Genomic DNA, 25448 nt, shown 5'->3' with positions numbered 1-25448 from the left:
GGAAAAAAAAAAAAAAGGACACATTCCCATTGGCTGCGTCAGGACGGGAAATGGGGTGTCTTGACGGAAAAAGATAACAAACACATCTAAGTAGGAGTCACAACATCGCCAAAGTACACACACACACACACACACACACACATTCGGATACATAAATATACATACACATGTACATATGTGGAGACATATACAAATATACAAGCATATACACAAACACACACACACACACACACATCGACGGTGAAACATACACTTATGGGCCTGCAAAAGCTGTTTGCCTGACATGATGGAAGAATGAGCAGCGGGCTCTGTAATATTGCTCCTATTCTTCATTGACAAGCATATATATTTTTTGCTGTTCCCAACTGACTTTGCAGCGCTGAACTCCATTTATGAATTATCTGACATATTTCCTGCTATTTTTTTGACAGCAGTACTCAGAGGAAATTTCAAGGCACCTTTCTCCTGACAAGTAGAAATATCAATATTTGAATAAATTGCAGATTTGGATCTCCTCACATGGATGCTCTCCAGCAAGAGTGTGTGTGCGTGTGTGTGCGCGTGTGTGTGTGTGTGTATACAGATGTATGAATGTGTGTTTGTGCGCGGATGCTTTTGCATGCGTGTGTGTTTTTTGTGTGTGAGTGAAAGGAATGGGAAGGGGTTTGTTTCATTCTGTTACCACGGTCTTATCCCCCTGAGCCCGCAGGCAGAAATCTGTATGCAGCATTTCATTAGGAGGGAGCTCGACTGAGTGACATGTGAAGCACACCTCGCCGTCGACCTGATGAAGTTTACTTCTCTCAAACGACAAAAAGCCACTTTGTAGACTAGCCCTTTTTTCCGCAGAGGAAGAGAGGGGGTGATGGCTGAGCACCAATAAAAGAATCATGAATGTTGTTTCACAGAATGACAGGCCTATCTGTACACAAATATTTCTCTTCGAGAAAAAATGTAAGCTTCAGAGCCTTTCCCCCCCCCCCCTCCTTCCTTTTTAAAGTAGATTTGACTTGATAGAACTGACAGTGTTCAAAATATGATCACCTAAATTCTAAGCCTTTTAAAAAACAGCTGACAAGCAGCACAAAAGGCAGAATGGAAACAGATTGTTTTTTATCTTGCAGAAGTGGAGAGTCTTGGGTGAGGAAAGCAACATTTCACCCAGTGAACTAAATAATTTACAAACAAATACACTATTGTCCTAGAACCTTGATAAATACACCATCCCGGTATAAGAGGTCAATGTCAAGCATCCATAACACTCAGCGCTGTCGTCTTAAAGCTCCCGGTGTTACGTATGAGAGACTCCTGCCTATCTGTCTCACTCTGTTTAGCTGCAGTAGCTGCCATGCTGTCCGCGTGTCTCCTGCTGCCGCTGATAGATCACTCTCCTGGCCACCCCTTCACCCCCCCCCCCCCCCCCCCCCCCAATCCCCCCCTCCCTGCACCCCGCCATCATTTCAGGGAGCCTGAGAAATGGCTTAGCCATGTGAGGTTACTCAGGTACCAAAAAGGCTGTGACCCCGTGACCCCCAGAGCCGACCTTCCTGACCCCAACGTCATACTTTCTCCCTCTCCAACAGAAAACAAAAACAAATCTTATCATTCGCCTCCGTGGCTCAAAGGGGGGAGAAGAAAAAAAGAAAAAAGAAAAGAAAACCCTTATATCAATGTGGAGCTTTGACAATCATCTATCCACATGACCTGTGATTTCTCCGACAGGGTCTGCTTGACACTTACAACAGAGAGGTGACGGCACGCAGGTTGTCCATCTCTCGCCTCGCCTGCCCTTATCTCCTTCCCTCTCCATCTCTCCCCCTCACTCCTCCTTGTGTGCACAACTTAATAAGCAAGCAAGGGGTAGATTCCCATTATGGAAACCCTGGAAAATAGCCCGGACATTTTCCCCCATATCTGGGATCTCCATCTGGAGAACGCACTCTCGCTCTCACTGCCCCCCTCGTCCAATCTCTGTGTGTGTTCTGGTGAGCCTACGCTGCAGAGATGGCTTTCACTCTCCACTGGCTACAATGAGATTGGCCCACCAGGTTGACTCTATTCGAATCGACAACCCATTTCAATAACGTAACAAAACAGAACAGAGTGGTGATGTTGAATAAAACATTTCTGAGGAGTGCCCAGGGGGCAAAGATGGGGGTCTTAAGTGATCTAAATCTGTGAGATTTTGGAACGCTTAAGCAGAAACATACATTTATCCAGACATAATATAGAATAGTCTCTTACTGCCTGATTTAATAAAAGCATGAAATTTTGTTAGTTTCCCTCTAGCTCTGCCTGTCGGTACGGCCACTCTCACATCAGGTCTGGCTGCTTCATAGCTAGACTATGTGGTTAACAGACTAATAAAGATTACACTGAGGTCAGCAAGTCACTAATCCCGAGCATTATTAGTAAAAACAAAGCCTACAGCTTTCCGCCATGCACCTCATCACATCTGAGTGCCAATGCACGTGTATAAGGTCCGAACATAATATGGTGTGACTTAAACCATACAATGAGAAGAGAAAATAAATATGCTAAGAGCAGCAGGGGTGGACCGGGCCAGGCCTCTGCGGACCTATGTCATCACTCCCTCCGGTCTCGGCCGCGCTCCCCACCCCAGCGAAAGGCTCGATGATTACGGAGGCTCAGCTTCCCTCTAAGAAAGCAAACCGGAGCTGCAGTCCAAACAAGGCCGAGCCAGCAGCGAGGGAGCACCGCCGCACCAGGCAGCTCGGGTTTACCGTCGCCTCCGACCCGGCTGGCCCCCGGGCTTGCATTAGTCCCCCAGCCCTGCCTCTCCAGGACAAACAAACAACCACCACTTACACAGGCCGGGACGAGCAGCGAGGCGGGGAGAGCTGGTGCCACCAGCGCCGTGCGGAGGGGAACCTGACCCAATTGGATTTGCTTTATCACCCCATATAATGACTCCCAGACTGGCCTGTTCCAGTGGTCGAAAATAAAAGATTACAAAAAAAAATATCTGCCTGCCTGCCATTCTGAGTTTAGCCCAAAATGGGCAGCTCCCCCAAAACAGATGGGGAGGCATCTCAAAAATGTTCTCTGCCTCTGGGGACATGTGGTTTTCCCCATCATTATATAACTGTAAACTCCTGGATGTCAGAGATTGGGGATAATAACTTTCAGATGTTGGCAGCCCGGGCCAATGCTGGGACCTGCTGGATGGGAACAGTTATTTGGCAGAGGGGAGGAAGTCCGAGAGATTAGGACTAAGATGTGACAGGGAGGAGAGTGGATCTGGATGGAGCTCAATAGGTTGTCTTAGCCTGTTCCAGTGTGTTCGGTATTGTACCGGGTCCTAATGATGAACGCGTGGGAGGCAGAGGCCCAGCGTGTGTGTGTGAGCGAGTGTGTATGAGTGAGTGAGAGAGAGAGAGACAGAAAAAAGAGACACGAATTAATATCAAAACCACAGGAAATCATGTCATCGTGTTAACACTCTGAAATCAAGCTAAAGTGATCCGCCACTTTCAGCATTCCATTTCAATTTTCTGATAGATTTGATTTGACAGTTTTAGCGCTCCCCACTGCAGTGCAGATGTGCCACTAATTCAGAAACAGACACACCTCCTTCAATAAATGAGTCCTTATAGAAATGTCATCCCGTTAAACCGTTTTTATTGGTTAGTCTCGCATGGCGGGAGAGGATCATTGTTCACTGCGGACGTGGTCTCTGGTCGCCGGTGTGGTCAAGGTTTGGTCACTTAAATCCACACTCCTCAAAAGAAATGAAACATTTCCTCACATTTATATATATATTCCAGCTGGTCACTGCGTAGTAAAAAAAGCACAGTCCTGTTTTTCTTCTTTTGAATTTTTTTTTTTTACCCCCTTTTGCTTTAAAGTATCGATCGCGGTGCTGAACAAGCAGAGGAGTGTTTTTTATTGTAAATCAATACTGATCGATCTGCAGCCTGGGTGTTGAATATGGATCAATATCACACCAGGCTGTGGAGGAGATCTGATTTCAATTGGCAAGAGAAGCCCGCAGCAGGTTTCCATCAAGCGGTAATTCAAGACATGGGAACATAAGTCAGATGGATTGATATAGACTAGCCAGGACCTTTCTTGCCACTGAACCAGCACAAGGAAATTTCTGTCATATATCATTAACGCAGTTGGGGCAGGCAGTAAAAAACAAGAGGGGGAGCAGAGTACCTCAGTGACCCTCAGTGTGGAGCTTTGGTCAAACACTGAATAAATACTCCATTATTAGCGTGAATTTTACGTATATATATTTTTTCTATATATATAAAATAACTCCAAAACTGCAGAAAAAAAAGTTGCACAAACCAAGTGAAACAGTAAAAGCTGAGCCTCCTCTCGCTGTGCACACACACACACACACACACACACACACACTGTGGTCATGTTCTGCTCAACTTCTGGTTCTGATTATGCCGAGGTCAACTTGAGATTCATACTGTAAGCTGTTATTAATTTACTGAACAAATGTCCTGGAGAAAAACTGGTGGACTGGTGAAATGTTTTTATTGCAGTAATCTTACGATCGATCTTTATTAAACGGGCACATATCTTTCATTTAGCATTGCAGCATAAAGAAAAAAATTAGATATCTAAGACAATGGTGTAATTATTGCAGCACATTGCGAGCGTCATGCATGTGTATAATCTCAGTCAAAAAGTCCATCACCTGCTTCATTCATCATTTGTTTGTGATTCCTAAACAGAGGGGCACTGTTCCAAATGACGGCGTTGTAAAACAATAAAAACTGAGCTATAGTTAGAAATAACTTGTCACTTTTAATAAATGACACTGGTTCAGGGCTCTTTCTCAGGGGCTTCTCCTCCGATACATCCCAGGCACCCCTGGGGCCAGCGGAGCAGCCAGCAGACCAGCTCGTTTCCCCGAGGTAACTGATGACCCTCTCCCTGAATTCCCCCCATCTTTGTCCTGTGACCCCACGCCAGCGGGAGCAGGACCATGTCCGATGAAATCTTCAGACTGCTTCCCATCCTAATCTCGCCCGTGTCACACTACAAATTGCTACATTCAGAAAATGGAAATAGATTGAGGTGGAGGTGGAGGGAGGGAGGGAACCGACGGAGGTAGGGGAAAACGGGGAGAGGACGGGCGGGGAGGGAGGGGGGGCCGGCGGAGGAGTGTGCATCGACAAGCAGTCCCCTAAGAAAAATACTTGAGGAAAGAACGACTCGGGAGATCCCAACATGGAATCACATCTCAGCGAACATATTGATCTGATTTACAAAACCTCCACTCTAATGCGAAACAAATGGCGTGGGCGTGAACTGGTACTTAACCATAAAACCCCAGCATTACTCCGTCTCCGATGAAATACCACATATATCCCTCACCAGGGCCTAATGTGCTGTTTTACGGCCAGATACGACTGAGGTTGACCCAACAGTTTGTTTGACAATTAGGGGAAACCTAATAAGGACTGAATGGGAGAGAGAACTTGCCAAGAGAAAGAAAGGAGACCCTTTTTCAAAAAAAAAAAAAAAAAAAGTAAAAAAAAAAAAAACAACATAGGTCTGAGTGACCTAAATGTGATTCACAGAATCAGGAGCTGTTTGACAAAGCAGCTCTTGCGTCATTAATGCTTGAAGAAACCAAACAACATCTTCAAAACAGCCACAAAGTTTAATTATAAAGGAGAGCTGCTAAATATTTGAGAACGAGTGGCATGTTTTATTTAGCTCAGATTTAATTTCAATAATGTAACATTTTCACCGACGTGGCTTATTTCAGCACGATGCCAGGGAAAGTAGATAAACCTCAGTCGATTGTTTTCTCCTCGTGTTATCGGAATGCGTACTGACATTGCTCCACAGCTGAGTTTAAAACACGCAAGAGCGACGCTTCAAACATCCAGAGTCGGTGAGAACGGCAAAATGAACACAGAACAAAAAAAAAAAAAATAAAATCTTTGATAACCTTTTTCTTCCTCCTTATCCTGCTTTCAGTGTGTGTGTGTGTGTGTGTGTGTGTGAGTGTGTGTGTGTGTGTGTGCGTGCGCGCGTACGAGGTCCAGTGTTGCTCTTGGCCCAGCATTCATCCCATCACCCCAGCTCTGGCCTTGTTTCTGTCAGCAGTGAACCAGGGGAGTAAAGAGTGGAAGGGGAGGAAGGAGAGGGGGGGGGGCAAGAGAAAGAGAGAGGAAACGAGGGAAAGAGAGGGGGGCGGGGGGGGGGGGGGGCGGGGGGGGGGGGGGGGGTTGTCTCCATGGACAGATGGACTGCTCTTTCTCAACACATGTGGAACCATGTTTCGTCTTTCACTGCCGTCAAGCTGGAGCCGAATCCGTCGCTCTGTTGGCCCGCGCCACTCTCTCTCGTACTGCACACCTCTCTCTTTAGCACGGCACACACACACACACAAAACGCAGTGACACACACACACATGCAACAGTGCACACACACACACACACACACACACACACACACACACACACACACACACACTTAAGCGCGCACACACACACAGAGAGAAGAAAAAAAAAAACGCATGCACACACACCACGCAAACATCTCCGTCTTTCTTTGCACACATGTTAAAGTCATCACCCCTGCTCAGCGCTAGTAAAACACAACACCCCCGGCTTCTCTGCTGTTGTCAAGTCTTGCCATTAGCTGATGCCACTGGGGAATCCTACCCTAGTGAGGTGGGTCTCCCCCGGGAACGTCAGGCACCACGTTACATTCAGCCGCCACTCATGTGAACCCAAACATGTGAGCATAATTTGGAAAATATCATTTATACTGTGCGTCTTTGTACGTGTCTTGACATTTACAAACTGCGATAAAACCGACATGAGGGAGGAGGGAATAGAAAACAGGGCGAGAATAATTTGAGGTAATGTTTTGCTTAGTGAACAGTATTACCCAATCCTGGATGTTGGAGCACTGGGAAGGAGGTTCTGGCTCCGAGGCTGCAAAGAGGGTCTGGGTTTCATTTTTCGGCAAGTGCAAGCCAAAGGAGGGCTGCCAAGTACAGCTTTCGCTCTCAACACTTCCTGCTCGTCCTACTCTGGCTCGGGAGGAGACAGGCTTCACTCAAACATCACGTCGACTCGGGCTGGGGTGGCCGGTTTATTCTTCCATTTCTCAATGGGCGTCAGAAACTCACATCTGTCACATGAATTACGCCGAACAGTCGTAAATACAGCGCCGGATTATTGCGCCGCAGATAATAACTTGTTTGCAGGTGTTTGCGTGTGTGTAACTGTAATAAAATTGCACTTCCTATACAAGTTAACAGTTTTAAGTGACTCACTGTGAAACCTTAAAAAAAAATAGCTGGAGAGCCGGTCCCACAGCTCAGTGGAAGGAAAAGAAAAAAAAAAAGAAAGAAACCCACAAAGAACACCTGCAACCATCAGCTTTAAATCACAACAACAGTGACCCCATCCACCGCATCATTTTCATTACGGATGGTGGAAGTGCAGCGGTAGATTAACACTACCTACCGAGTGCCATCTTAATTGCTCTGCTCTGCAGATGCAGTGAAAACATGTCATTTAGGTACTTCATAAACAGACTTCTCCTCGCAGGTTATCAAGACAGCCGCTCAGTGAAAACACACCCTCGTTTCCAATGCTGATGTGCAATTAAAATGGTTTTAGAAATCCTCTTTGACAGTCCGGGGCTTAGCCAAAAATGTAAATGACATTAAAGGAGACAATGAATTTAATTTTGTTTAATGTCCCCTTTCGCTGATTCTCATTTACATCACATTTCCACATAAAGGGCTGACCTTATAAATACTGGCATTTGTTCAGCTTTTGGAGGTAATCACGGTTTTGCAAAAACCAGATGGGAGCACACAAATTTTCCGATTTGTTTCTTAGAAGGCCGAGGGAACCACATGTGAGACCTTCTAAGGCTGCAGTCTTTTGTTTCTGGTAAACAACTTGACAACAAGTCAAGTGCACTCAGGGAAATGACCTCGTAGGTGTTCCACAAATGAACGATAACGCAAAGTCATTTAGAAAATACAGGCTCACTAATGAGGGACATAACAGAAAGCTAAGCAAAATTTACATTAGGCCAAAATTTAATTCCATTAACACACGAACAGGTGCGGTGAGGCCTTTATAAATGAGCTAAATGAATAAAAGCCTCCCACAGCACAACCATGTGTGCTGACCAAAAAAAAAAAAAGAGAGAGAGAGACAAGGGGAAAAATAAGGGGGAAAACAAGTCAATGTTATGAATTATTCAGTGGCTGGGCTGCACTCCAAAGGTCAGTGCTCTTTGACCTTTGTGACAGGAAGTGAAAGGGAGTGCCGTGGCCGCTGGAATAAACGGCGCTGACATGTTTAGATCCGATACACAATCTGTTTGTGAACGGCGATTTAAACCGACAGGAGACGTTAAACTGTACGAACGTGCATTAAGATCAGAACTCGCACACGGGCCGGGACACGCATCGATAACACGTTTGCTCTCGCCCGCTCTCGCCGCTGCCGCTCGCATAAATTGCTCCAGCTTTTCCCAGAGTAAAAAAGTGACCTTTGAACCCCGACAGGCAGAATGAGTCATTTTCTCTCCTCTTTCAACAACACGCACTGTCTTATTACAAAATCCATGTGTAAGCCTGAACAATGTATCTAATCTTTCACACAAGAGAAGACAAAGTCAATATGCAAGAGTGGAGACAGATACCAGACCAGAGGAGTCGTCGAGAATTGAGTTATGTTTGGCTGTACACTATGTGTACTGTAAATGGGAAAACCATCTAATCAGATATCGGGTATCTCATCACTATAATTCTAAGGACTCAAATTACCGACTAAATAAACCCACACCCCCACTTACTTTAAAGCACCATTAACTTATAAGTGTGACATCTGTAGCGCGGCTGGATTTATAATCGAGCGAGATGATTATACCAAACTGCAAAGTGATGCGGCCATAGCTGCAACCACACCATTTGTCACTAGATGTATTTACAACATTTTTTTTTTAAATTTTATTTCAATGTAAGCGGCATGCTGACTGTGATTTTTTTTTTCTTCTCTCTTTCTTTTTTTTCCCCTCCGGTTTGATGTTGGAAGGAAGAAAAAAAAAAAGAGCAATTCTCACAGTTAATGGCAGACTTTTTGCATTTGTGGAGCACCGTTTTCAAGAGATATTTAAACTCGAGTCACTGTACATAAGAAGCCGAGCAAATGCAACAAAAATAGGACCTTTCTTCATCCAAAACTGAATATGAATAATGCAAGGGCATCAAATGTAAGTGCTGAAATATTTAAAGACCAAGCAGTGCTGAAACTTTGTGACAGCTGTTGGGCCTATATCTAACCAACTTTTCTTTTTTTCTTCCTTTTTTTTTTTTTTTTTTTTTTTTTTTTTAAAGAGAATCCTTCCTCTTCAAAAATCTGAGTGAAAAATCTGTATCAAAACTCTGAGAGAAAATAGGGTAAACAGATGTCTGGCTTGACCGCAGGAAAATAGGACACATTTGGAATGATAAGTTTCCCAAACTCCGGTGGATATGCCAGATCCATGGGAACGCCAGTTAATGTCTCGCTAGATGCCAGCTAGCTGTGTGCGCTTTCCCCTCTTACCATCTGGGAAAATGTTACAGAGAATGAACGCCATCAATGATTCACTCCAAATCTGTTTCTTAAGGTTTCGGCCACGCTACTGTTTTCTCCAGGAAATGTAGCAGTGCTAGCTGGGTCTCGTACTGTAATTGTAGACAGATGAGACGTGCCTGATTCAACAATCAAACCTCTCCTCAAGGTTTATGTCACTCAACTATGTTCTACTCAATTGGAAATAATCAGTTTCTGCCAGCAGCGACCGCAGCACAGGTGCCTGTAATGATGTGCATGAGAAAATGACAGATGTAACACGGATGGCTGTAAAACACGGAAGCTTTAACTAAAAGCTGGCCCATATGCACAGCGGGGACAGTGGAGTGACTGCGGTAAACAGTCGTGCGTGGAGAGCCCTGGCCGTGTCCGTAACTCTCGCTAAACCCTGCAACCTTTCGCAGGCGCCCCTCTCTCTGCGAGCCTCCTCCAGCCACTGGGAACCTGTGTGGGTCTGCTGGGGTGAGCTGACGGGCTCATAGTTACGACATGGAGACAATGGGAGGGTCTAATGAGGAACATATGCTTTTGTGTTTCAACAGAGCTGCTCATTGTGCAAGGAAAGGGATACTCTACTCCTATTCAGACTCGTCACAATGAAAATCCGAGCCCTCCCTGAGCCAGTTGAGCTTACAATATCCATCCGCTCCTTTTTTCCTCGTCCCTCTTTTTTTTTTCTTTTCCCACCCCTCTTCTTGACTTTAATTCTCCATGCATTCATTTTGCTTATTGTACTTAAGTTACATGTTTTGTCCCGCAGATTGAAGAACAATGGCGTGCGAAACACTAAACAGTAAAAAGGCAGCGGAGCAACACAAAGCAAACATGAAAGCAGCGGAAATCGGGCAAAAGCAGACGTCTCAAGTTATATGTTAATGCCGGCATTATCATCCCGTCACTAACAAATGCACCTGACTAATGAATTAAGAAGTTCATGTGGTTTCGGATACAGTGAAGAAAAAAAAAACCCTCTGCCCTCACAACGTCCTAAACGCTTCAGTAGTTTTCTTTTATACGCGCCAAAACTGCTACAACACGAAAACTCACACAGCAACAGCATAAACAAAATGCACGTGCACGCCTGTGTGCATGTGAGGGGGGGTGTCTGTCTGTCTGTCTGTCTGTCTGCCTGCGTTTGTGTCCTCGTCTGAGTGTGTATCCGCGTTGATCTGCGTGTGCGTCTGTGTGAGTTTGAGTTCAGACAGCAGTAGCTCTGGTAATCCATCCAGGCTCCCAGGGCAGCCAGCTCCTACTTCCTGATGCATGAGAAGCCGCTGGAGTGGAGTGGCAGCAACAACTGCTCAGCCCTATTTGATTACTAATAAGAGAGTTGTCCCCTCTGTCAGATACCAGGCATTCTCCACTAAGCAAACAGTGATTCCGGCTAGTCAAACATTAGCATTGCTGTCTCTCCCTGGTACGTGGCGAGAGTTACATTGAGATCGACGCTTTAACTACACCCCCTACCTCACCTCTATATCCACCACGCACACACACGCACACACACACACACGCCGTCGTCCGCCTACCTAAACATATTCACACCGCCTGACCGCGGCCTATAGTTTCACAGTGTGTGAAAAACGTCAGTGCCTGAACGAAGACCATTTATTTTTCCCCTCTTTAGAAGGAGATGAAGGTAATATAAATGTGGCAGATGTAACTTCCCTGAAGGTGCAGAACAAAACAGCCGACATAAAATGTTTATCCCTCCTAAAACAAAACTTTAATGGCATCTCGCTCAGAGCTAACTTGAGAGAAGGAAACAGTCAATGAAAAACAACTATTGACAGTGTAAGCATCACTGTCATAAACAAAGAGAGGAAGCCAGCCAAATAAATGTGAAGTTGCCTAAGCTAATTAGGTGTATTCCCAGCATGATCCTCCAGTGATTGAACCACCTGTGATTGAACAAACCCTATCCAGGTGGTGACCGCCCCTCAGTGCACAGGTACCTGGGAAAGACGCCCCTCAGCCGCTCACACAGAGTCACCCACAGTTCCCACACTGTTGGGGCTGGAGGATGCTACAGCGGGGAGGAAGCTAATTTGTTCACGAGCTCCATCCACTCATCCATTTAGACAGTCACTCGTTCACCGACTCGTCCCCGGATCTGCCCCACAGCCTTACCTGTCAATGATCACCGGGTCTGATGGGGTCTCGTTCCTGTTTCCACAGCTTTTCTTGTCACAGCATCGGCTGCAGGGGAAAAAAAAAAAACAAACAAAAAAAACACATAGAGTGTGTTTTAGGACAAGCCATGCTTTGCTGAATAAATCAAAAATAAATAAATATTGCACAGAAAAACCACATACATTTATTAAGTGCATCTGAGTGGTTTTGATATTGTGGGGGGAGAAAATGCCATGAGATTTCCTTCACTCAATCCATCCATTCCATTGATGCTGATGGCTGATAAAAATGGTGAAAACAACATGTTGTGTTGTTTGGCTTAGTGTTGGAGGGGAGGGGAGTGGGGATTGGGCCAGGAGGCAGGGGAGTCACTTTTCACAGCTTCAGCTTTTGTTTACCTCTAATTGCCAAGCTGCTATTTCTGAGGGAGATGCAAGGTGCCACCCTCAACCAATATTTCTGCAGGGCATTTATCAATTATGGCCTCAAAAGCACTAATCTATCTTCCACCACATGTTTCAACCATCTCCTCCCTAAGCCTATAGCTAGCTGCCTTTCACTACTTTGATTGGAACTTGAATCAAAACTGCAAAAAAATAAACAAATACATCATCCCAGCCTCCATTTGAAATGAAAACATATAAACATATGTGAATGAGATTGATTTATGCCATATGGTGCAGAAAGCAAAACAAAGATTTTGTGCAAAGCTACTGTCTGTCAACCACAGGCTATTTAAATATGCCTGATTTACATGACTTTCGAGGAGCAATAATAAGGATGTGTTTTATAGCTGCAAAGCACTAAAGCAAAAAAATATAATTCAAAAAGTACTGCGTTACATGCCTAAAAAAATAACACATAATTAGATTATATATCTTATTATGCATATCTTCTTATGTGATAATTGGCAGCAGTTGTAGTAGTTTGTTTTTTTTTTTTTTTTTACTCAGGAGCAAAATACACTTCCTCATGACAAAAAATATATATATATTACCTCGAGAGCACGACCATATTCAACGTGTCACAAATAAGTGATGGATGCATGTATAAATTGAGCATGAGTGATGAGTTTATGCATGGAAAAAGACAAATCATTCTCAGCTCTCTCTCTCTCTCTCTCTCTCTCTCTCCCTCCCTCTCTCTCTCTTTCTCATGCTGCTCTTGCTCTCAACCAGTAACTTGAACAATGCACCGGTGCAACAAAGGAGAGGTTAACCGACAGTATCCGAATTCAATGTTCACAAAGCTCATGCTGAGCTCAACAATAACAACAAAAGGCGTTTTTCCTTTTAGTATCAATGACACCGCTGAAAAGCAGCGCAATATGAGCAGTTGAGATTTATGTGGTTAAATGACACTAAAAGGCTCGCTGATCATTGTTGACAGGTGGGATCAACCGAGAACTGACTCAGTGCAGGGGGGGGGGGAAGAAAAAAAAAAAGGAAATTACACATAGCATGCATCATTTAGGCATAACAGAAAACACTGTTGTCTCCAGCAGACTTAAGTGCTGACAATTCTTATCATATTAAAAAAAAAAAGGACTTCAAAATTTAAAAAGAACTATAAAATTAACTTGCGCAGTTTGTCAATGGGTGTTTATTCTACATTCGGTTTGCCTTCACTGGGAATGACAATCACTTCATTTCTGCTGTCATATTCATATCAAAGCGGAATCACATCATATCAAAGTTGGGGATGACAGCAGCTCTCTGGCTCTGCTGGAGGACCACAGGACAGTCTGCATCGCTGCATCACATCATGAGTGTCAAAACTTATTGAAGGGGAGGGAATTACTTTTTGCCTGGATCTGCAAAACGGACAGAGCAAAAAATAATGCTTACCTGCACATAATTTCATGAGTAAGAAGAACTCTGCACATTTCTGGATTCTTGTCTTGACCCTCATAAACTATGGCCTTTGAAAGAAAATGAGATGGAAATAAAGTGAAAACAGAGGCGTCTCTCAAGCACATATTAATTTGCATGAATTCACAAATAATTACACAAGCCCATCTACTGTTTTTTGCACTTAATAAAATAAATCAGGGCATGAATACACATGACGTGAGGAGCACACAATATATTAGAGGAGTCCAAAAGGCTGGGAGAGAAATATGGTTAAGTTAATCCCAGCAATCCCCTGTGTTATAAATTATATTGATTCATATAAACGTCAGTTATATCTATGTAAATTAATAATTGCAAAGAAATAACTTTTACTCATAATATTAACAGCAACAACTACATTTCAGCAGTAATTACAATTTAAAAAATCAAATTATTGCCACTGGTGTCTATCATTATTTTTATTATTATAATGAACTGTAATTTTTTTTTATTAATCTCTATAATATCCTGTGGCTCAGACAGAAAGACAGAGAAAGAGAGGGAGAGAGAGACAGAGAGATTTTCATAAGGAGAGATCCAATAGAAGTGTCATCAATATGCTTATAATCTGGGGATATTTGGGGGAAAGTGTTAATGGGCAATCTGTTGTTTATTTTGAGCCGCTAACAATGATCTTTCTGTGGATAAAAAGCGGTGTCTGGCGGTACGGTTGAGTAATTTTTGAGCATTGGCTGAAACAGATGGCGTGGAGCTATCAGTTCTGCCGCTCTTCTCTCCCTCCCTCGATCCCTCCCTCCTTCTTCCATGTCTAAGGATAGACACTTTACTCCCTCGTACTGAACCGGCACCAAGTGGAAATGTAAGCAAAGCGACACATTACTGACTAAATGATCTGCATCAACACAAATATAGGATGAATAAATAAAACCCATTTTATTTTTATATATATGGATATAATTCCACACGTGCTTCATTTGATTTTTTTTTCTGGCACTCTTCAAAGCCAACATTAGGAAATGACTTTGAAAAAGTGACATATCTGAACCAGGTCGCATCACTCTCGCTTCTAAAAGCTGTCCTACTTGACCTGATGCTTTTTCTTTTTCTTCCGCTCACTCTCCTCTTTTTTTTTTTTTTTTTTTTTTTTTCTTCTGGAGGAACCGGGCGATTATCTATATTGGTTTGATTTATGTCGCTATTTGCAGCTGTAGAAACAGAAATCCATAAATTGCTTGTTCTGCGTCATTGACTCGGATCATTCGCGCAGGAATGTTGTCTGTGACCAGTGGCCCAGGCGTCACGGCTCCATCCAGCAGGCGAGAGCCTCTGTTTAATAACAAAACACGAGATGGAGAGCTGGAACCTGCATGCCTGATTTTATTGCTCTAATTATAATTGAGTTTGCAGAACTCGGCGCCGGATTTAAATGTACTCTTCATATTATTATTATTTTTTTTTGTGTGCGTAAATCTCCTTGGATATTTTTTTTTTCAAGCACGCAGTGAAATTCACCTGAGCACAAAATATACAAATTTGTATTTATGCATACAAACACTACATGCAATTTTTAAAAAAAAAAATATGTTTAGAGCGTCACCTCTGACACTTTGCAGGTAGAGTCAAATCACATCACATGCAGCAGAGGTGCTGTTTAAATTTTAATGTTGGACAAACTGAGCCCAACTCTGGCGGAGTGAAATTGACTTTAGTGTCTCGCAATATGATATGCCCGAACGTAAACAGTCCGAATGGAAGCTGTCTCTTCCTATTACACCGGTAATTTGATTTTATTTTGTGCCACGACTGCATTTTGCACGCAGATTCCTGAGTTGTGTGCGTTGATCTCAGGGGTGACGATTTGCACGGTGTGTTAAAGGTTTTTTTTTTTTTTTTTGTTCTGTTTTACACACACACACACACACACACACATACCAGTGAAGCGTGCATGTGAGCACTGTGCGGAGAAACAAGTGTAACAGCAGCTTACCTGCTTCGTCATGGAATCGATTAACCGTATGTAAAGATCCTGTTCTGTTCTGACGCCTGCGTGGGGAGAGGAAAAACAGGCACGCTGGTGAATTTTGCAGCCAATAAATTAGGAAAATCAAGAAGTTCAGGAACATGTTATAAAAATATAAAGACTTCACACAGTGTTTGAATAAAATTAATACAACAGGCTTGCATTATTGTTAATAATGTTGATGTTAATTGTTTTTTTTTTATTCAACTTGATCCTTGATGTATTTGCACGTGTTTGCAGAATATTGCAGACACTTGGACTCACCGTTGCTGTACAATAACTGTAGTTTGTAATGTATCCCATTGTTAGTTTTTTCACTGGTTGGTTCCTGCAGGAGATAACACAGTTTATGAAAATCAGCATCAACAGAAAAATAAATAAATCCCGCCGTGAGCACATGTCTGTGTGTTTTGGATAAGAAAGAAGACAAAAATATAGATGTTTTATAGTTCGTGTGCAGATGAAGAGAAACGGCTTTTAAGTGTAAAATAAAAGAAACGACTCTCTGTCATCACCGAATTGAGTTTTTTTTTTTTTTTTTTTTTAAGAAAATCAATATTACACGTGACTTCCCCCCTCTAGTAACCCACTGCCATTTCACCGAACATAATTTCGATACATGTGCTGATTATGTACAGGGGGTGCATGTATTTCTCAAATACGCCGCTTACTTTTTCCTTCTCCACAAAGTCCACAAAAGCTGTCCTTTCGATCTCCACGGGCTGACCCTGTCTGTCATACAGCGCCAGGACGAAATGGAAAAAATTGGATTTTCTGAGGTTGGAAGGGGGCTGCTTTTCATAATGTGCCCGTGCCAAGCCGACACCGCTGCGGGGAGAAAACAAGAGACCATCTCGGTTAAGCACCGGACACCGGGGATACTCGATGATGGAGAAGCTGATGGAAACATTGGAGATGCAGACGCACGCTTGAGTATACGGGGGAGATTTCTTGATTTGTCACAATAATGGGTAATCTGATGTAATGAAAGAAGGGAAAGCCGAAGGGGGGGCATTTATTGGGAGACCGTAATTGATACAGAGTATTCAGGGGATTGAGGGGTCGATATGATGAGGAGGGAATGCGTGAGAAAAATCAGATGCTTTTGGCATGCGTACCTTTGGGCGGCTGTGTTTGCATCCACTACCCCAGCTGTGTGCATCCAGGAGCGGACCGAGTTCAGTCCACCCAGCGGTTCCTCCTTCATCGTCGTCCCACCCCGCGGTATAGTTTCCTGAATCCCAAACATTTAGGACAATTTGCGTGGAAAAAAGAGCCTCCTGCGAAATTAGGGAAATAAACGTCCAAAGCGCGGTGGTATCCTTCAGGGTTTTCTTTTACGGGATAAGTAGCGAGAGCCGATTCAGACTTGCGAGGGAAAACCCGGTCCACAGGTCTTGCCTCCCTCTTCAGTCCGTCCGATGTGAACAATTCTCAAAGTGCTGTACTTAGTTAGAGCGGTATCCACAGACTGGAAAAGTGAATTGTTCAATAGACAAGATTTTTTTGTGTTGCTATTGTTCCTCTGTTTTTTTTTCCTCTCTTTTTTTTTTCTTTTTTTTTTTGTGCTATTCACAGAAAAATCGATGGCAGTTGTTTGTGTTTGTGGGTGATGCTGCTCTCAAAGTGCCCACATCCCTGAAGCACCGCATCCAAAACCTTCAGGACTTCTTGTTGAATAAAAAACCCACTCCTGAAAAGGTGCTGCTGCTTCTCCACAAGACAAACACAGGCAAAGGCTGATCACCAGTGGAGGTGTTCCTAGTACACAGGAGAGGTGGATAAGGGGCCCTTTCGCGTCGTGCAGGATGGATGGGAACATGCAAAACTAAGCCCTCTTTCCCCGAGGACTGAAATCTTTCCCGGGAGCCAAAACTCTAAACCCACGGGAGAGGCGCTGTCAGAGGATGACGCGGAGGGGGCGTGGTTTTGACCATATATGGCGCGCTGACGCTTCCTGTCAGGCAGCGGCGCTCCACTGTACGCGTACAGCCCCATAGTGCAGCAGCCTGAGAACACTCATTCGCTCCACTTTTCCTCTTGCTTAGGCCCTATATGTGGTGAGTTTGATTTTTTTAATGATATGGAAAATTCAACCGGGTGTAACCATCACACATAATGAGGAGAATAATAATAATATAATAATAATAATAATAAAATTCATAATAATAACTTCAACATTCATTGCTTATTATTTTTGGCTGGCCTAATGATTGCAGTTTCCGTGATTAGCTTTATTATAATGGATGGGAATGAATAGTATCTGATCTATTTATTCGATTAAATCTGTTAGCATTACTACAAATTGACTTGATGATTGTTTGTTCACTGATGTGTCGAAAGCACCTCAATAGCTGTGAGAATACAGGCCATAAATCATATTTCAATGATAGCAGATCATGTTTCTTCATAGAAGTGCAAGATTTTTTTTATTGTGCATTTTAACCCACGGCTGCTGCTTGGCGTTACCGTAATTAAAATGTAATTAACATAACGCTGATTTCTGAGAATCAGACAAGATTATAAATCTGTTCATTTGCATTAACTTTTCATTGAGAATTTTTAGCAGGAGATAATTGACATTCAATTGGGTTGTGTGTGTTGCGGAGATAATTTCTGGAGTGGTTCCGCTAAAAAAGAAAAGAATTTGAAAAAAAAAAAAAAACATCAGTGTTTGCAGCAATTATATTGATATTAATAAACAATCAGCCACGTGGCTGTTCCTTTTACAACACATAAAGTCAGATCAATTGACCTTTCGTGTGGACTTAAAATAAGAGCCACAGCGTCTCACGACATTAAACAAACTTGAGGACATGCATGGGTCTGCGCCTCCCTCATTTCATGCACGTCCAGTAAGATCAGTAATAATCAGAAACATCTTAATCATTTTTAAAGAGCCCAACTGTCTACATGTCCGACTTTGTCCGAGAGGGACAAGCAAGCAATTCGGTTCATTAGTGGTGAAAAGGGGGAGAGGATGGAGGGAGAGAAGGGGAGGGTGCGAGGAAGAGAGATGTGTGCTATATCCTGAGCAATCTATCTAGCTGGTGCTGAGGGTTAATAGCTGCTGCCAAAGATAAGTGAATTATAAGCTGTTGCTTTCACCTCCACACAATCTATTGCCAAATTGCCCAGTCACAAAATGAGGTGTAGATTTTTCTGTAACTTTTTTTTTTTTTTTTAATATATATAATTATTTAAGAGAAATTCAAGTTTCAATTTGTGGAAAGGAGGAAATGAGGGAGAAACTCAGAGGGAGCTCTTTGTTAATTGTATTTCTTCCCCCTCCTCTTTAGATGAAACAAACCGAGACGCATGTTGAAAATGTTTTTTTGTCTGTTCAACTGAGATTGCAAATATCTTTTTTTTGCACACAACTCTCTATGCTTTTTTGCACAGTTTCAAGTCGCTTATTAGAACTTAACCCCTGATTACACGCACCAAGGCGATTTAAATCTGATTATCAAATTAGGAGACTTTGAGACAAATCCTCTTAGATCTGATACTGTTGACTGGAGAGGGAAAATGGATCTCCACACCCGTCACGTAGGTAACGATGCTGTCCTGAAAGGGAGTTTTAAACCGTATTTGACAACAAATGCAGCTGCCCCGCTATTTCAGAAGATATTAAAGGAAAATGAATGCAAATCTGTGTGCAGGAGCCATCTGGACGTGGAGAGAGGGAGTCAGCTGCTCCACACACTGAGGCGCGGAGCCTGAATCCGTCTCAGCTCATTCTGTGGGATCATCTGCGTGGTGGGCTTACACCGTGGAAAATGCGCTCTTCATCATTAGGTGAAATGTTAGCGTCAAAATAAAAGAAATGTTGATCCCTGTTTGTTTTAGTGGTTGCATGCATGAAAAACTTTGCACGAGAGAGGAATTAGAGGATCTTAGTCACATTTTCTCCCTTTTTTTTATTCCCCTGCTTGAAAAAAAAAAAAAGAAAAGAAAAGGAAAAAAAAAACCCAGCCTCTATGCAGCAGGCTGGAGGTAAGTGATGGGTGACAAGAAGGGAAACAAGTGCGAAGAATTTCTGATCTCAGCATCTTGGGCGCTTTGCGCCACGCTGAATGCTCGTTTAAATGAGCGGCTGATGACACGGGGGCCTCTTATCTCCTTCTCCTATTCACTGACCACAATGAATGAACCCCCAAAGATTTGAGCCCCGGCCACTGATAGCAGCCCAAACTCCCCGGGACGCCGCGGTCTCCAATAAAAATGTACAGGGTGACTTGGAAGACCTCCCGTCTCGACGGAACGAGCCTCCTCCGTATTGAGGGTGACGTCTTCTTTTTTTTTTGTGAGTGTGTGTATGTGTGTGTGTGTGTGTGTGTGTGTGTGTGAATTTACGGGGCGAGGCCCTCATGATCTCCTTAAATTTGCATGTAAATGGCGACATCAGCCTCCGCGCGTGCCAGGGGCCAGCGGGCCTCCCAGATGTCAAGGCAAAGTCAATCAGCCGGCCGCTGCCCAGCTGTCCATCGATGCACTTTATTGGGACAACACTTTCATTATGCTCACCTGCATTGTTTCCTAATGGATTGATTGGCAAAAGGAGGGGGGGAAAAAAAGGAAATCTTATTAGCACCCACTGAGCAAGTTCGCTCTCGGCTTTATCGCAGGGGTTGTTTTAAAGTGATCCTTTTTTTTTTTTCTCGATTAAATATTAATCAAGTACGCCTACAGTTCCGCATCATTTCAAATAGGCAGTCAGCCCACTTATTGTTTACAGCAACTCAAATCATTTCTTTTGTTTGGACCTGGCAATATTCTTTTTCTGCATTTGCATGAACTCGAAATGTTTTAATTTAATTGATTATTTATTGCATGTGATGTGTGCAAGTTCCCAAGCAAAGAAAGAAAAAATAAAGTACGTACAATTAATGTGAGGAAGATAAATTCTACAGCATTTGTTTTTAATATTCTGTCACTTGTGGCTGCACTGTAATCGATCAGTTTCATGTCATGATTATACACTGGTATTATTTGTGAGTGGACGGAATTAAACATTTTTACAAATGATGTTGTTTTTTTTTTTAATCAATTTTTCTAAAATGTTCGATTTCACGTTATACTGAAAGTGTAATTACAAAGTTTGGGTCAAAAAAACCCCAAAAAGAACACGTTTTTATTAGTTGCGGGCCTGATAAATGCACGAGCGAAATTCGATTTGGCATATTTAAATATTATGTTAAAATACAGTTTAGACGTTATTTTTAATTATAGCAATAAAACACAAATGGCCAAGAGTGATGATATCAATCAAGCCGCCTATCCATGTCAAGTGGTTATAGCTGATAGACGGACAGCGCCCCTCGTTGGTTACACTTGAGATCATTGTGTCGATATGAGGCAGCTGTGTTCTTCAGTGACAAGATAGCTAAATCTCAACTTAGATCTATCAAAGAGCGTCCTCCGCGGTCCTCCCGGGCCAAAGAAAATGTTTACAATCGGGACAAATGATTTCAGAGAAGGAAAAAAAAAGAACAAAACGTTTCCAAAGAATTAAAAACACACTTTCCAAGTTGGGGAAGAAAATAGAAAATTCAATTTATGGAAATTAAAAAAAAATGAGGGGAGAGCGTGATATTAAATTTCATTCTATTATTATTATTATTATTATTATTATTATTATTATTATTATTATTATTATTATTATTATCATTATTATTATTATTATTATTATGCGAAGTCCGCCTGTGCCAGACGCGCTTTTTACGCACAGCGTTTGAACCGCACATAAGCGCGTTTTTCTGACACGCCGCTGTTGTGACCTCACATTTCGTCACTAACTTCTGTCAGAGTGCTCATGTTAATTGTGTGCAGTGGTGAGTTCTGTCAAGGGCATTGCCCGTGCGCACAATTTGCATTTCCATTCTGCTGTGGAAATGATGAGAGAGTTTCTGCGCGGTTTAGAGCCTCGCGGCGCAGTCTGTGGGCGAATTACATTTAAAGAAGGCGAGAGAAATTAAATAAGAAACCGAGACCACTTCAGGGCTATTAACATCTAAAATATCCCCTGGAAATTTAGACCAAAATACACATGACCAAATACCCAGGGTACCCTCGTTCTTATACAGCTCCGTCTTGATTGTGTCCATCACTGTTTTGTTAGCCCATCTAAAAATGTTATTTAAGGGGGGGTGAAAGTCGTCACGCTGCCTCCCGTTTGTCGGTGGCGTTGACAGGAATGAGGAAAATGTGATTATTCAGCTATTAATCGGAAAATATTAACTTCCAGTGCGTGCGCGCCCGCACTAAGCAGAATGTGGCACCCAGAGAAAAAGGTTGTAAAAAGTCTGACTTTAGAGGTCATTCAGGGGGAGGAAAAAAAATCTCATCAGTAAGTATGATATGGGCACATGTTGCATCGAGCATCGTGGCCTCCAAAACGGGAGGCATCAGCTTTAACCTTGCTGTTTTTTCCTCTTTTTTTTTTTTTTTTTTTTTTTAAGTGCGCCTGTGCGTGCATGACCAAACAGGCTGCGGCCTTTGCCTCATCACTCAGGAGAACTTTAATTTGCCTGTTGACCCCTGTGATGGAGGTGCTGCCAACTTTCAGAGACACTGCCCCACCTGCAGGACTCGGGAAAGTTCTCAAGTTGTGATCTCCACTCACAACCTATATTTCCAACATGTTGCATCAGTGCATCTTAATTCGCTGGTGCGTGGATTACCGTCATTAAGGTGTCTGCTGCTGGCAAGGTGTCTCAGCAGCGTTCAGTGGCTTTCCGAATGCAGCCAGAGATCCTTATTAATGTTGAACCGTGTTACTATTAACAGAAATGTTAATTATGATGTCAAGACAGAGGGAGTCAAGGTGAAAGCTGCACAGCAATAGCTAAAAATAATCCATGCCAACTAGAGTACAGTATGATCCTGCAGAGGAGTGTTACTGGCAAGGGACCTTTTTGCTGCAACAAAGAGGTGGAAAAGAGGAAGTAAATGAATTAGCGTACAAGCCAGATTTTGTCTTTGTTTCATCTGCACTTGTCCTGTCCCTATTTTCCAACCTCTCCCTTTTTTTTTTTTCTTGCTATTGGAAGTGCTGCAAATTGTATAATGCTGGTCTTTGTTCTACAGAGTCAAGCCACATGAATAGCCATCCTGAGCACACACAAAAAACACACTGACAAACTGATCATCTTAAAAAAGCAACGCCCTGGTGCTCACTTGGCCTACTTTCCACGGCAGCACTGGGACGTGGGAAGAGGAATAGAATTCAGGGGAGGATGTTCTTGCACTCTGGGAAACATTCAGTATAGCAAGTGTGATGCACATAAACATAGCCTTTGCATTGTCAACCTTAGACCGCATTTGCCCCAGATAACTAGTCCCCATGTGCTAGACTATTCTCTTTGACTTTGCAATTGAAATCCTGAGAAGATTATGCCAAAGCTAAAAGAGGCAAACTCCAGGGTGGGATTTCAATTGTCAATTCCTGTTGGATTTTATAGCATTATGACATATAGTACACCATCTGTTACGCTTCCTGCGACGAGGTCTACATCTGCACAAGCGGAGCCTATTGATGTGAACATCAGTACAACTAAGACCTGCGGTTTTGAACGGACAGCTAATTTCAAACCCCCCCCCCAAATGTTTTTTTTTTTTTTTTTTTTTTTTTCAAACACAGTTTAACACAGATGTACGACCAAGCACACGGGTGCTCCGGGTTACTGAGCACCCGGAACGAATGAGAAAGGTGCAGGAAAGTAACCACTCCTAACTTTAGCTAAACAGACTTCCTGGAGCGCTAGATAATCTGGGGCTTCTATGTACACCGCCTAACCAAATGTCGACATCTGTGAGGGTGTGCATAAAGAAAAGCTCCTCAGAGAAACGGGGGATAATAATCTTAGTTCCCCTCACCTTCAGCTAGCCCACAGGGGTTTAAAAGGGAGATGAAGAAATCCTATGTAAACACGCCAAGTCAAATTTTCACTTGAAATGTGACATACAGGCAAAGGGCAACCTTGGCGCATCTCTAATGTGCTTCCACGCATGAGGTTTCGCTGCCCCTAGATGTAAACAATTGATGTATTCAGTCCATGGTTTGAACACCGACGAGCTGCAAACACCCAGTCGTGTCTGAGCGTCTTTTTTCATCCATGACTTTACATTTAGTGCATAGGTGAGGAGCCCGGAGAAGTCAACACGACGCTTGTAACACAATCAGAATCTCTGTGCTCGATAGCTCCATGAAAGTGAGTTTTGCTCTCCTGAGAAACATACAAAGTTTGAGCATCTGTTCCATCATGTAGTCTTTGTTGAGAAATTAAATATTGAACTGATCTAGTGTACCATGAATGTTTCACTCACATAGTGATTAGACAGACTGGAGAGGCAAGACATCTCGGCACTTTACACTCCACTTTAATACGCTGTATTTGTTGGTCTCGCATTTAAGTGTTTTCCACACCGGATTGGAGGGCTGTTATAGAAAATGATTTTTAATGTTGCGCCAATTAGACTTAACATGCATGTGTGACTCAACTGCGCACAGACAAATGTAAAAATCCTGTCATATATGTGTAAAAACACACTGATCCACAAACTGAGTAAAACTAATGATAAATGCAAATAACACAAGTCAGACTTTCGGTTTTATGTTTCAATAATCAACCAGGTAGCACCTGTTTTTAATCCCTTCTATGTTAATGTGCACATTGTAAAAGCACTGATTTAAATTGTCTTTCTTGTCGCATCCCAGAATAAAAAAATGTGGTCTTTCTTACTCCGTCACCTCTTCCTCCTTTCTCAACAACTGCCTCCAGGGACCGTGACTAATGATTTTTTTTTTTCTTTCCTTCCCTAACATAAGATTTTGCATTAAAACGAGCCGACCGCGGTAACGTACGAACAGGAGAAGGAAACGGTATCATCACAGAGATCATAAAATGGTGTCGTGAGTAGTCTTTTGTCCAGGACCATAGGAGAGTTCTGTTGCTAAAGGGAAGGACAAAAGCAGAAGGCGCCACGGGTATAAGGTTCCCCTGAGCAACAATGCTGAAAGTTTCAACTTGCAGCACATGGGTGTAACTTTAACTGGAATACTGTGGATCAAAGACTCACAAACAAAGTGGGTGGAAATGCTGGAGGAGTGTCTGTGCTGGAGTGAAGGACAGGTTCACTGGAGAGAAAGCGGGGAGCGACAATTTATGAAACACAGACCAGGCAATCAAGGCTAATTACTGAGACTGTGTTTTGTGAACTCAAAGGGCAGCACGATTCAATTAACAAAATTGATGTGTATTATAATCCTGAAAAGTAAAATTACTCTCGCAAAAAAAAAAAAACAAAAAAAAAAACAAGGCAAAACAAGCTTATCAGACATAAAACAAAGGCTAAATTAAATTAAATTTCGCAGAGACTTAAAATTGTCACCGGTTCATGCAGGTTTGATGGAGAGGCGTATACACAGTAGATTTTCCCCCCATTGCATCTCAAACATTCATTCCACATTCCTGTCTTCGCCTGTCATCTTTCAGAGAGTGGGAGAATTATTCAGTTCTGCTTCTTTAAATAAGAAACACAGCCTTGAAATTTGTGGGGCTTAAGGCAATTCATCAGGTTAGATCAGTACAATGTGGATGTGTAACCTTTACACTGCACTGGAACCTGCACATACAAGTGTTATGAAAGGTCCCCGTGGCACTCTGCTCTTCTGACATGGATTTGAAGACTTGCCACTTTATTAGCTGCTAAGCCCCCACTACTTGTTCTATATAGTAGAGGCCTATGTTATGAGCTGGGATCTCATTGTCTGGCGTTATTAGAAGACGAGTCGGCAGCACTCGCTTGTCTCCCCAAGAGAATAGCCTGACT

General features: G+C 42.9%; 1 protein-coding gene and 1 long non-coding RNA gene across 14 annotated transcripts in view; one reads left to right on the top strand and one right to left on the bottom strand.

Annotated features, from left to right (window-relative positions):
- The window catches only part of LOC115399264 (transcription factor COE3), a 68513-nt gene extending 51059 nt beyond the window's left edge, over positions 1-17454 (bottom strand). For 4 of the 13 annotated variants that reach the window (XM_030106544.1, XM_030106545.1, XM_030106546.1 and 1 more), the window contains exons 1-6: positions 16733-17454; positions 16286-16442; positions 15879-15942; positions 15582-15637; positions 13589-13662; positions 11739-11807 (exon numbers count right to left, since the gene is read on the bottom strand). In XM_030106544.1, coding sequence (XP_029962404.1) covers positions 11739-11807; positions 13589-13662; positions 15582-15637; positions 15879-15942; positions 16286-16442; positions 16733-16863 — 551 coding nt within the window. In that variant the 5' untranslated portion in view covers positions 16864-17454. The remainder of the gene's footprint in view (positions 1-11738; positions 11808-13588; positions 13663-15581; positions 15638-15878; positions 15943-16285; positions 16443-16732) is intronic. The other 9 variants (XM_030106556.1, XM_030106557.1, XM_030106554.1 and 6 more) reach the window with 3 other exon arrangements.
- Positions 17455-17572: 118 nt separating this feature from the next.
- On the top strand, positions 17573-19819 carry LOC115399266 (uncharacterized). Its single transcript, XR_003932640.1, has 2 exons — positions 17573-17674; positions 19277-19819. It is a non-coding gene; the product is annotated as an uncharacterized LOC115399266 (long non-coding RNA).
- The last annotated feature ends 5629 nt before the right edge of the window (positions 19820-25448 follow it).

This window comes from Salarias fasciatus, chromosome 13, assembly GCF_902148845.1.
Source record: "Salarias fasciatus chromosome 13, fSalaFa1.1, whole genome shotgun sequence".
Classification (NCBI taxonomy): domain Eukaryota; kingdom Metazoa; phylum Chordata; class Actinopteri; order Blenniiformes; family Blenniidae; genus Salarias; species Salarias fasciatus.
The sequence above is the reverse complement of the archived record's forward strand: the minus strand, read 5'-3'. Positions and strand labels throughout refer to the sequence as shown.